The sequence below is a fragment of the Stegodyphus dumicola genome, chromosome 6 (assembly GCF_044657685.1).
Source record: "Stegodyphus dumicola isolate Sdum_Otavi_A_Nest chromosome 6, ASM4465768v1".
NCBI lineage: Eukaryota > Metazoa > Arthropoda > Arachnida > Araneae > Eresidae > Stegodyphus > Stegodyphus dumicola.
Genome location: NC_140773.1, coordinates 209,261,503 through 209,275,376, shown reverse-complemented (window position 1 = coordinate 209,275,376; position 13,874 = coordinate 209,261,503). Strand labels below are relative to the sequence as shown.

At 32.2% G+C, this 13,874-nt stretch overlaps 1 protein-coding gene across 4 annotated transcripts in view; it reads left to right on the top strand.

Annotated features, from left to right (window-relative positions):
- Nucleotides 1–10,462, top strand: part of Bmcp (uncoupling protein Bmcp mitochondrial) — an 87,575-nt gene extending 77,113 nt beyond the window's left edge. For all 4 annotated transcript variants that reach the window (XM_035352731.2, XM_085819438.1, XM_035352730.2 and 1 more), the window contains exons 6-11: nt 1,584–1,682; nt 3,351–3,475; nt 3,573–3,633; nt 5,588–5,683; nt 8,652–8,732; nt 10,101–10,462. In XM_035352731.2, the coding sequence (XP_035208622.1) occupies nt 1,584–1,682; nt 3,351–3,475; nt 3,573–3,633; nt 5,588–5,683; nt 8,652–8,732; nt 10,101–10,139 (501 nt within the window). In that variant the 3' untranslated portion in view covers nt 10,140–10,462. The remainder of the gene's footprint in view (nt 1–1,583; nt 1,683–3,350; nt 3,476–3,572; nt 3,634–5,587; nt 5,684–8,651; nt 8,733–10,100) is intronic.
- The last annotated feature ends 3,412 nt before the right edge of the window (nt 10,463–13,874 follow it).

Sequence of the window (13,874 nt, the reverse complement as noted above, 5' to 3'; positions counted from 1 at the left end):
TATTTAGTAAGTTTAGATACGGTCTCATCTCATATAATTTATCAGTATTGTCAAATGCAAATTCTGCTTCATATTCCTGTACTGCAAACGTGATATCGATTCTCTCGTACAACAGGAACAGAAATGTCCTTATCAAAAGACCAGTACATTTTTTCTTGAGGTAAAGAATGATATCCTGTAAGCAATAATATTCCAATAAATCTTCTCATATAGGCTTCAAATGCAATAAATTCTGGGCCTTTTTTTTTTTTTTTCTTTTTCTTTCCTGAGTGGAGTGTATATATTTGTCTGTTCAACGAGAAGAGAGTAAATGTCTAAACCAAAATGAAAATCGAAAATCTGCGCACTAGTTTTACCTTGTATTTTGTCTTATAATTTCTCTTCTATCTCTTTCTTCATGTTCTTCCTGAGACATAACTAACAGCTCCTTTTTTTATCCACTTCAAGATTTCAGTCTTCTGCTTCTTAAACTTTTTAGTATGGCTGTAACTGCTTTTAGAAGGCTGAAACTTACTTCTTACGTGAATTTCAACTTCCCCAGCAGTATCATATGGTAAAATATCATTATCATTATTTAAAACATTGCCATTCCTTTCTTCTTTGTCACTAGCTTCTGCAATTTCTGGGGGAACAACAACAATATCGGTTTCATTCTGGTCATTATTAACATTATCATCATCTGTTTCTTCATCAAAATATCTTTGAAGGGCTTCTTCTAATGTAAGATACCTCGTTCTAAGCATTTTTAAATAACTAGAACATGAACCAGAACATCGAAAGGAATGAGTGAAAAAGGAGATTGACTACCCGTTTCCTGCTGACGTTGCGTCATTGCAACACCTGATTTCCCTTTATTCCCAACACAAATATAAACATCTGACTGATGTAATGTTCTGATAAATGGTGACCTTGACTAAAAATAGATCACTCATAAAGACGGCAATTCTTTCATTAAATATTTTCAACAAAAATACCCGGTTGAAAATTTTGCTTAAATTTTGCTTAAAGTATGAGATTAATTATTATAAACAAAATGATTGTTGAAGGCAAATATTTTTTTACAGAAATAATATTCATAATATTCCCTACACAAAATCATCTGCTGGTATAAAATATTTTAGGTAGTTATATTTATATACCCATTTATTTTGACCGTTGCGTCAACGCAACACCAGCGGCTAATGGGTTAATAACATAATCTTTACTTTTCTTCTTATACCTGCCTACCGCTATCTTGCCAATATGTAATGTGCTGCCTCTATTTCCAGTTGTAAACCTTTGAATTTGTGAAACAAATTTGTAATTATGGAATAATGGCGCAGTCTCTTACATGCATATATATTTAATATGTGTTAATTAAAATGTGATATTTATATAATTGTTACATGAGAATTTGGTTTTGTAGTGGATATTTGTACGTGAAAGAGAGAGTTTGTGTATAAACTAACCAGTCTTTGAGTTTTCTTTAAGTTTAAATTGTATGTGAATATTTTCTGTAATTTGCTATTATATTTAAAAGCAATTAGTATTAAATTTTTTAATATTCTGCCCCCCAAATAGTAAATTTTGTTTGTAATTTATAGGTGCGTTTGCAAGCTCAAAACAAAGCTTACTCACAGAAGGGTATGTTCCGCTGCTTCCTTGACATCTATTGTACTGAAGGTGTTAAAGGTTTATGGCGGGTGAGTATGTTTCGTGATTTTCCATCCTTTTTTGTGTATTTGTTTGAATTTTTTAAAATGAAAATGTTTTGTTAGAATATTTTTCTTTACATGTAGCTCTGCAACAATCTTCTTAGAATTATATATTTTATTCCTAGAATTATGTACTTTATCTCTTTTTTAGATTTTATAAATTTTTCAAGAATTTTAATATTGATGCTATTAATTTATTATCTTATTTGAGTTTTATACATTCTATCTGAGTCATTGATCAATTAATATAAATACAGTCAAAAGTCGTTAATCCGGACTCGTCGGGACTTCGGCGATTCCGGATTATCGATTTTTCCGGATTATAGATCATCAGTTTAAATCTCGTAAGATGGCATGCAGAAATTCTAAAATTAAAAATATGAAAACGTAATTTATGAAATAAAGAACAATTATGATCTAAAGGGTATCAAAATTTGCAAAAAGAAAAAGCTTAATATTTATTTGTTTACATTATGAAACATTTCTTTCAATGTAAGTTGTTTAAGTTTTGCTTCGTTTCATGTGATAATACTTTCTCTTTAATTCTATTAAACAGACATAATTTCTTGTTCAGTTACAAAGTTCCGCTGTTCAAGTCCTATAATTGCTGTGTCTAGAACACCGATTAATTTGTCAATCGAAATTTTTTCGTTTTCAATAACCTCTGTCACTTTCTTCGCTATCGAAAGCGAATTATAATGACGAGGAACTTGTTTTAAATCATATCAAAGACGGAGCATATCGAGATGAAATACTACATTTGGTAAGGAATTATAAGCCAAATAAAATAAAAAATCTGCGCTGAAGATAAGGATAGTGTTGACAGATCAACTTCCAATTCATTACGGCGATCCTCCCCGCCGAGCAGCGTGAAATTGATAAACAGATTTCGGATTTCAAAACATACTTTCGCTTTAGATCCTTTACATATTAACAAATATATATCGGAAATTCTATTTGATATAATCGAAAGTTTAAGCTTACTTTTATAAAATTGCTCTTACAGTCTGCAAAAAATAATAAGCCGGATCCAATTCGAAAATTAAGGAACCACGCAATCCAACATTAACTGAAATAGATAATTAGATAATTTTAGCTTATACGTCCATTATACATAAAACGCGCACGCGAAAACGTATTCTGCACTTGCGCACACTCATATGCGCAGTCGTAAAAGGTCTTACGTGCATGCGTAAACGCCTATGCGCATGTGTCAATGCGGCGCATGCGCAGAAAGTTTTTAGTTTTGAGGTCCGGATTATAGATCATTCCGAATTATGGGTGTCCGAATTAACGACTTTTGACTGTACCAGTTTCTTATTATAGTTAAATAATAAATATAGAACTTGTTACAGAAAACTCATTTCACAAGACATGAATAAATTCAATAATATTTTACCTTTAATTCGCCAACCTCAAACTAGTATTCAAATCAAATCCTAGTATTCACTGATTGCATTAATAGGGTACAGAAAAATTTATGCAGCGATTATGGAGTGGCATTTTTAAGAGAAGCTAATTTAAGGTTGGTGTTAGTTTTCTTAACTTTAATTTGCATTAAAAATTAAGAGTTGGAAATTTTGACATGTATAAATCTTCCACATTTCTTGTTACTTAACATAAGTCAAATGTATATAATTTTATTTATTTTATTAGGGTGTTTGCCCAACTGCGCAGAGAGCTGCTGTATGTGCTGGTGTCGAACTTCCAGTGTATGATATAACCAAAAAGAATCTCATTTTATCTGGTACTATGGATGATAGTGTTTTAAATCATTTTGTGTAAGTATATCAGAAAGCAGGTTATCGTTTTTTTTGTCATTGTTTTTCTGCTGATTCTTTTGAGTTTCATAAGAATAATTGTGATTGTTCTTTGTAGATCTAGTTTTACTGCAGGTCTAGCTGGTGCTATTGCATCTACACCTATTGATGTTGTAAGGGTACGTAATGTTTTTTTAGTCTGCATTGATACAGTATAATTCTACAGAAAAAGTGTTATTATCTGTGAATCAATAGAGTAGTAATTTTACCTTAGTGAGAATTTCCTTTGGGGGGTGTGAATTTTAGTGAATTTTTTTAATATTAGATATTTTTTTGTTAAATTCATGTATTGGACATCTTACGATGACTTTCAAATTTCTATTACAATTATTAATTTACTATTATTTCTATGTTTGTGAACATTTAGACAAAACAAGTATAAAGCAAAACAATCTTATTCTAAAATCCAAACGAAAATTAGAACTATCTTTCAAAATTTCAGGTTTCAGACCAGTTATAGCATTATATAGTAGATTTCTTGAATAAAGCTCATTTTCTTAAGCATTATAGTTAGTCTATTACATGTAAATATTCCAATTCACATAAAAGAATGAGTCTAGAATGATCCTTTTTTGGAATATAAAACAATGGTAAAAATGACTTTCATTAAAGAAAAATTCTCTGTGTATAATGTAGCAAAATATTACTCAGAAAATTTACTTTGAAATCATCTTGCTGAATAACCTTAATATTGCCAGAATATGGTTTATAAATAACTAGTTAAATATGGTATATAATATTTTACATAGTTCATTAAATGCTAATACTTGGGATTTTTGTTTCATATTGTGTAACCCAAACCCTTTAAGTTGTTGACTACAAAATATCAGGATTTTCTAGCAAATTTCACCTTCCTCTTTTTCCAGCTTTTGGGAAAAATTTATTGTGTGTATTAATTCTATGTGACATATTGTATAATCAAATTTGTTCAGTGTTCATAGTTTATCACGTATAATGAGCATTTTGAGCAAAATATTTTATGATTTTTCTTGCCTTAAATTTTTAATAAAGTGTTAATGTTTTCATTACATCAGTTTTGCATTTTTATCAAAAAGAAATTGAGACTTATCTTGCATAAAATACTTACTGAAAAGCTCTTGTGCAAATGAAAAAAATGTACTTGAAAAATTAAGTCTTCTTCCTCCCAATTAAATGAATAGGACTGTGATGGAATGATCCCATAGTAAGTTTTTTATGAACTGTTTGGCATTGCTATTTTTAATAATTTATTTTAACACGTTGAGTGCCACGCGTATTTCTTAGGCAATCCCGTTCAGACCACGCGCACCGCTTAAAAGTGCTGGTATTGTAGGGCCAGGGATTCTTATACAGTAGAAGAGAGTTTACGTTTGGAATGTGATTCCTATAAGCATTCATTAAACACGCTGTGTGCCAAGTCTGTTTTGTAAATAGTTGCATTCTATACAAAGATATTACGAAGCAGAAAATTAACTGAATTTCGGAAAGAAATAGCGCTATCCCTTACAAGTTGTGAAAAAAGAAGACATTCCATTGAACAGAAATGCAAGAATATCTAAAAAATAACAACATAAATTCCAAAGAAAACCGGGAGAAGCCTCTGAAATACAAAAATATTGTAAATTATGTTATAATAAAAATGCAACAGAAGGTGGTAGAGTAATGGCCAAAAAAGAAAAAGAGACCGTTTTTATGTGTACCATATTTCAATGAAATCAATTAGTCCTGTAATGAACCAAAATTAAGTAAATTTTAAATAAATTTTCTGTAAGTCCATAAAACAGTGAAAATTTTGTAGTTATATATCATGTTACACGCTGTCAGCCAGCCTAAATGGAAAGTCTAGTGTCAGCCACAGATGGCTGACTGGGCGCTCAATGTGTTAAAGATGACTTTATGTTCAGTATGTAGAATTTCTGGGGATTAGTTCTTAAATTAGTAAGCTTATTGCAGCTGTTTCAGGTATTAAATTGGAATCCGAATGTAAAGATCAAATTGTAATGGTAATCTTTGATGTGCTAAATTTTAATTTAGAATTTTTAGATTATCTCCCTGCTCTTAATTTCAATCTATCATTGTTATTTTCTATTTCAGACAAGGTTGATGAACCAAAAGAGATTAAGAACTGCTGTTGTTGGAGCTGCTCCTGTCCAAGTCATTTATACTGGTTCCTTCCACTGTGCTGTTCATGTGAGCTTGTGTTTTTAAACGCTTATCGTTCAAAATGAATTTGAGTTGAATTTGAAAAATCGTATTTTCATTGAGGCAAAATCAGCCAAGAAAGTGTACAACGTTTTAGTCCAAAAACTGTTTATCGTTTATTCGCATTGACAGTAAATAAACTGTCATTTATCTGTAGCAAATTCCACAGCCATAAACATGCTTCAGAAAGTTCTGAAATTTTTTAACATCTTAATAAAGTAATGAGAAATTAAAAGCGAAACTCCTAATTTTATTGCTAGATGGCACTTCCTTATGTGTAATGCATGCAGCATATGTATTAATTTTCACATCATGGTCTGTCTGCTTGCTCATGTATCTCACACTGGCTGATGGCTCATGTGGATGGTTGTTTAAGCACTGCTGTGAGCCAAGGCCTAAGGGTGCTTTGCCATAATCTTATGAATCCATTACACTTACCTAAAATAATAGTATGGTGCATATGTCTCCACCATTCTTTCTTGAAAAGTTCACTTCCATTAGTTTTGTGACATGCTCTGTTTTGGGGAAGAGAAGTGCATTGTTGTTGGAAAATTTCGTCATTTGGGTAGCATATGCACAGTAGTGCCTTGGAACAGTAGTTTTTATTCAGGATGATACTGCTGCATGTGTAACCATTTTCAAGCCATTTTCCTAATGTTTGATATCTTGATTCCGAGACCAGAATCTAGATGATGCTTGGCTCTGCAGCTGTCTTCAAAGACCTGGTTCATCATAACAGTGTAACATCTTTTCTCAATCAAAAAAGTAACATATTTCCACTAAGCATGGAGCATTTCAAGGCAATCATTATGCTTGATTGTTGAACATGGTATTTTAAGAACTAATAATAATGGTCTTTGCACTGTATATATAAATTTTTACTGATTATGCTAGTCATTGCTGTAGTTTAATTCAAATTGAGAATAAAGCAGAAAAGTGACTGCAGTGGAGAGTTAAAAATTATTTCCCATCTCTGCATTAAGGTGCTCATAACATTCCATACCTTCCTGATAGATAAATATTAACTGCTGTACAGAGCTCAGAACAGGTGAACTTCAATTATAGATATATTCTCCATATTAATATTTACAGTGTATAATAGTTTCTGGGCATAATTGTTTCCTTGTATTTATCATCTTTTTTTCTTTCACGTCATTGAAAATTTATAGTTCAAGGTTCCATTTTAATTAATAGATTTTGAATAATATAGTAGTTGTTTAAATGCTTTTTTTGTATCGCATACTTGGGATATTTTAATTATACTATGATATACGAATCTTTAATATAATACATACGTGCATTTGTATTATATTTATTTCAAATTTAATATCATTAGAAGTTTCTACAATATTTAAAGTTATTATTTTAATTGTAATATTTAATAGGTATATATGTATTAATTTTCTAGGTTTAGTTACAGGTAAAAAAGTTAAAAAATGCTTAAATTTTGATTTAAAAATATTTCTTATTTTCAATTATTAAAATGTTTTTTAATCTTGTTAAGATGGAAACATTTATTTTGATATAGATTTCAAAATCTTAACCAGTTTATATGTATAATTCTTAATGCTGCGCGCGGTAAAGTCGCTGAATGCTGGTAGTTCGGTCCGAGATTCGAATCCCACGAACGGGCTGGCTGCATGGGTGTTTTTGTTGTTTTCCCCATGTGTAACATGTATACGAGCCAGTTTCCTTTAGAAAGTCTTCCACGAAGGCATCCCTCCCCTTAAGCAGATAACCCTTGAGGTTTTGCTGTAATTAATTAACCTAACCTAACCTTAATGCTGCTGATAAAGATTTTGGCATATTTAAGATTGTGATTTGAATTTTGGAGCATTGGCTGAATTGTTTAAAAATGCGAGAGTGCACTCGGATTGTTTGCTTGCATAGAGAGATGTCTTTATGATGGATTTCCCACAGGTGAAAGACCAGCCAATGTTTTGTGGCTTTATCCACTCGATCATTGGTTGGTGAATTTTTTAGCAATATCTTATTTCAGATTTTTGTAAAAGCATTGACAGTTACATTATTTTTTTTAAATCTTTCACTATAAAATATGGGAGACTTGCAGCATGCTTAAATTTTGACTTTTATCTTTAACATAAGACTAAACTAACAGTATATCAACACATTGTAATATAAATATATAATTTTATATTGAAAAATTCTTGCAGTTAATACCTAATATTACTCACAATAATAATTAAGATCTTTCAAAGTCTTACTATTCCATAATAAAAAGTATAAAAACTGTTGATCAGTTTGAGATTTTTTTAAATCTGGCCCCTAATCTAAAATGTCATTTTAAGGTAATTACTGTTGTGTTTGTCTCTTTCCCCTTGTATCCAGGATGCAAATAAGATCATTAAATGTTTGTAACTCATCCCAGTTCAAATCCCAGTGAATTCGTTAGATGTATAGCTTTCCTCTCATGTAATGTAAATATGAGTCAGTTTATACATGGTGTTCCTTTCCTTATACAAATAGCCTTTGCATTAATCAATCTAACCTAATTTCACAATAACATAACAGCATAAAATATAGCGCTTTTTTAATGGTAGCAGAATAATGCATAAAGGTGGTTAACATTTCTAAGCCAAGTCACCATTACAAGTCTCGTCTTAGTAACTAACATACCTATCTATAGTAACTAACATACCTATCTATAAAACTTCACAATTTTTAATTATTACATTCAAAAGATGAGATGTCTATATATAAGTTATTTGATAAGATGAGAAATTTTTTTTTTAATAGAAACTCTGTTTCGTAGCAGCAAATAAGAGAAAAATCAAAATTAAATTGACAGAATACTTGTTAATGTATTAAATTTATTTATTTTTGGCTTATTTTTACAATCTATTGAAATAAGCTGATATTTTCATTGTGTGAAAAATTTCTCCATATATTTATATTTCATAGGTTTTTTTTATTTTTATTTTTATTTTTATTTCAGACCATTCAAACAGAAGGGATCCTAGCACTTTATAAAGGTTTTGTCCCTACATGGGTGAGGTTAGGACCTTGGAATATTATAGTATCCTTTTTTTGGACTGCTCTGTATAAAATTGCATGTTATCATTGCTTATATAAAGTTGCTTCAAGGTTATGTTATTATTTAATGTGGAATTGCTCTTAATCACTTTTATTGACTTTTAAACCAATTTATACAAGCATAGCTTACTGAAGGAGTCCACTCAGTGTTTAATATTCTAACGTTGTGAACTTAATGACTAAATTCTTGCAATTTTTAAACATTAGTGCCATTTCAATGTAGGTCTTTGAAATCTTCAAACTTTTAGAAGAAAGAACCAAATATATCATGAGTTTAAAGAAATGTTTATATCTTTTTCAATTTTTCATGTTCTCCATTGTTATGCCCTATAAGTATTTCGTTTCATGAATAATTAGATCTTTAATTTACCATTTGCTAATCTTGGCAATAATCATTCAACAAGACTTGAGTATTATTAATTAAAAAATATATACTCTTAGCTAGTTAAGCAGTATATTATATACATCTTAGTAATTGATATATTTGTTTTATTTTTTACAATTTCTAATTGATATATTTTTATAATGGATCTAATCGATATGATTTATAATTTTTTAGAAAAATTTTATTATTGAAATAATAATAAAGTTGTTTTTAACTCTGTTTCCTGACAGCAAGTTTTTCATTGAAATTAGGCTTCGAGTATTTAAATTCCTATAATATTTTAATATTTACAGCATTTTTTGTTTTGTGATTAAATTACTGAGTAACATGGAATAAAAACTTTAAAAATTCCACCTGAATGCACTAATATAGTTTCTCATATTTCTATATATTATTTTAATAAGGTTTATGCAAAGTTTAAATTTAAAAAGGTTAAAACTTTACTGTAATTTATACTGTAATTTAATGAAAATTTAATACTGATTTATTCGAAACGTGTTCTTCTATTGAGAGAAGTCACAATAGGGTGAAATTTGAAAATAGTATCTGATTTGAACTATCTTAAGGAATCTGAATTGATGTTGATTATTTAAAAAATTTTTCTTGAGTTCCTTTCATTTTGCATTTAATCTAGTGTAAATTTAATGATAAAAAGAGAAGAACCCAGAGCTTCTATATCTTTTTTTCCTTTGTTATTTTTAAAATTAAAATTTGCAGTTTTCCACTCCTCGTTCCGCATCTGAAAATCAGAACTGAAAAACCAAAATAAATTAAATTATTCCACTTTTCATATGTACCAAATAAAATAATTTTTTATAGGAAGAAATGTATAAAAACTGTTAATTTCAATTATATTAGTAATATATTTTTGTGCAATTTAGTAAAAAATGCTTGCTTGTGTTTATGCAAAATGTTATTTTGCAACAAGTTATTCCTTTCCATTTATTTCCCTTAACTGGTTTTTAGTTTTTTATAATATATGAACAGATGAAGCGTTTGTATTAAAAGCAGCATCAAGAAAAAAATTATATCTAATTAACTTATAGAACTGATAAAAATTATAATCATATGGCACCTGCTTAATTCTATCCATCCTTTCCCATTGCCATTTTTCACCCATGGAGAGTTTTACATTTGAAGTATTAGGTATTGTTCAAATGCTTAGATGACTGTAGAAGTCAAACTTCATTTTATTTATTTTGTTTTATTTCAAAAAGCTCTATTTTCAGAGAATTTTCTGAAAGTTTATATATTTGTACATATATCTTGTTTTCTTGTTCTCCAAATGTTATACAGTTTCACGAAAAAAAAATAAAATTTTACTTCTATCTCCTGTTGTTATTCAATACAAATTTATATCTTATGAAATATCAACGAGCACAGAATCAACTTTTCGAAGAAGACAGAGTATGGGAAATGTACTTAACTGCAAATGCTTTCTTAGAGTTATTACAATTTAAGTATATGTTACATACAAACGTTACTTAAGCAGATTTAATCATGTATCTAATAAAGCTGAATAAAAAATTTAGAAAACAATACATTAAAACATATAGTTTTAAAGCACTATAAGTGCTGAAGAATTCCAGATTCTTCATAGTTAAATCTCTGAAAAGTCAAAACTTTGAGTTTAAATTTCACTCAGCCATTTTCATAAAATATTGTTACGAATTTGGTATTTAAAAAGCAAATGTTAGTTCAATTATAAATTAAATGGTTTTATTTCTCGCGCAGTGCAGCGCGTGACGAATATTAAAAGAAAGCTAAGCCGGAAAATTGAAAATGCAAGAGCGCGTGCATTAAATAAATAAATAACTCTTTTTCATTTCGAGAAAGTACTGGAAAATTCTAGCGCGTGATTTTAAAATGTTATAAAAGGAGGAAAACATCTCAGTTCGTAGTAGTTGCTTAGTTTGTTGTTGTTTAGAAAACTACTGTTGTTGATTGTAGCGAATTCGCGGATTAGCGTTCTTTAGCTGTTTTGAATTACGTTCTATTGGACATTTGAGTAGTTAAAAGAAAACTACTGTGAGATATTGTAATACTGCGTGATAATTTGAGAAAATTTAAGCATTTTTGTTGTGATAATAATAAATTTTTGTTCATTTTTCATCGGACTTGTGCATTCATTTAGTAACGAATCCGTACGCACGCAACAATTTTTGGTGTCAGAAGTGGGATTTGAATGCCAATAACAAGAGCGATGGAAGAGCAGTTAAGGCAATTGATAACAGCCTTTGCCTCGTTTAAAGAAGAAATGAAAGAAGAGATGAAATCTAGCCAAGGAAAGATGGAAGGGGCCGTCAACTCTGTTAAGGACGAAGTGAAAGCCGTTCAAGCTGGTCAAGAAAAGATTGAAGCAGGTCAAGAAGAAATGAAAAGAGAGATTACCTGCATAATAGAAAATAAATTTGAAGCTATGGAAGGCAGAATTGACACAGTTGAAAATAAAGTTGGACTAATTGAAGAAAGAGTTTCTTCGGTGAAAGAAGAAATAGAAGAAAGAGTTTCTTCTGTAAAAGAACATATAGAAGGGAGAGTTTCTGCTGTGGAGGAACGAATTGAAGGAAGAGTTTGTGCCGTCCAACACCAAATCGAACAACAAATTGATGAGAGAGTTTCTGAAGTTGCCAAAGAAATGGATACTTTAAAGAAATTCGTAGCGTCGGCAGGGAGCAGGAGTGATGATTTTAAATTCTTACCAATGCCTGCTCGTCCACCTCTGAAGCTATCCACATATGATGGGAAGACCTCCTGGCAGGTGTATAAGACACAATTTTCTATCGTGGCGGATGCGAATGGATGGGATTCCCAAGCTAAGGCCTGTCATCTCGCCGCTTCTCTAAGAGCCGACGCAGCGGATATCCTTCAGACTCTTCCCGAAAACAAAAGATTAGATTTCGAAGCTCTGTCCGGCGCCTTGGAGTTGCGCTTTGGGGAGAAGTGTTTAAAAGACTACAGCAGGCTCCAATTAAAATCTCGTCAACAGAAGCCTACCGAAACACTTCAGGAGCTCGCCGCGGATGTTGAAAGGCTGTCCCATCTCGCCTTTTCGGAATGCCCGACAGAAACAAGGGAAATCCTGTCCTTGCAATACTTTATCGACGGCATCCGAGATACTGAAATACAGAAAGCTCTACGAATGGCGGATGTAAAAGATTTAAAAAGTGCTCTAGTGTACGCCATGAAATTTGAGGCAGCCCAGCAAGCCACTCGTCGAGACCGCCACCCAGTCAGAGCTGCTCAAGTCCAGGAGCCAGGGGATCAAGTCACCGCTCGACTTGACGATTTAACTAGACAACTGAACGCCTTGAGACGGAATATTGGTGAGAAGAAACCGACCGTTAAGTGCTGGAACTGCGGTGCTGAAGGACACATACGAAGAAACTGCAAAACACCCCAGGGTACTGATGTTAAGACCGCTTCTAACAAGCAGCAGGGAAACTAATTAGTGGCCATCTCGCGGGGCGGAGGTTGCCAGATAATGAAAAGCCCCCGTTTAAAGCGCTTCAGATTTCTGCAATGAGAGGCGGCAGTAATGGACTTTTCATAATAGGACATATTAATGGAGTTCCGTGCAATATGACTATAGATACAGGAGCCAACGTCACTATCATCCAAAAAGATTTGGCTCAACAACTAGGAAAAAACTTATCTGGACGCCGCCCTGCGTTACCCTCCAGACTGTGTCCGGTGAGAAGATCGACATCGACGGAAAAGTAAATGTTAACATCACGTTTGGAAGTACCGCTTACCATCACACGGCATATGTAGCAGAGATCACTGATTCTTGCATACTCGGATTGGACTTTCTAAGGAAATACAATTTTTCCTTGGATTTTAAAAATAACGAATTGCATTCTACATCTGAGGACATAGCGTTATTTCTCGTTAATGATGAAGAAGTTAAATCTGTCCATAAAATCATAGCACAAGACTATATCACAATACCGGCAAGAACAGAAATTTTACTTCCTGGATCCATAGCCGAAAATAGAAATTTCCGCTACGGCATCATAGAATATCCCAATAACTGTGATATCCCAAAAGGAGTACTAGTAGCCTCAACACTCGTCGACCTATCCAGAACGGTTATCCCGGTGAGAGTCGCCAATGTAACTGAAAAGTCGAGAGTTATTAAGAAAGGTGAAGTGGTTGCAACATGTACTCCAGTAACCAGCGTTGAAAGAAAGAGTAACATCCCAGAATCCGTGTCCTCAGAGAGCATTACATCGGAGTTATTGCAGAATGCACAATTAAACGATAAAGAGAAAAATGCTGCCGATCGCGTCATTAAAGATCTTCAAGTTGTTTTCTCCCGCTCGTCTTCTAACGTGGGTCGAACTAGTTTGTCACAACATAGAATAGATACTGGCGATCATCCCCCGATCAAGCAACATCCAAGACGTCTACCGTTTGCTAAACAGGAAGAGGTGCGAACACTGTTAAAAGATATGGAAGAAGGCGATGTCATCGAGCCTTCAGCGAGTCCATGGGCATCTCCCATCGTTCTCGTCAGAAAAAAAGACGGCTCAACAAGATTTTGCGTTGACTATCGCCGGTTGAATGAGGTTACGAAGAAAGACAGTTACCCTCTTCCTAGAATTGATGACATTCTAGACACTCTTTCTGGAAGCAAGTGGTTCTCAACACTTGATTTAAAGAGTGGGTATTGGCAGGTAGAAATCCATCCTGATGACCGAGAAAAGACGGCATTTACTACAGGACAAGGACTTTGGC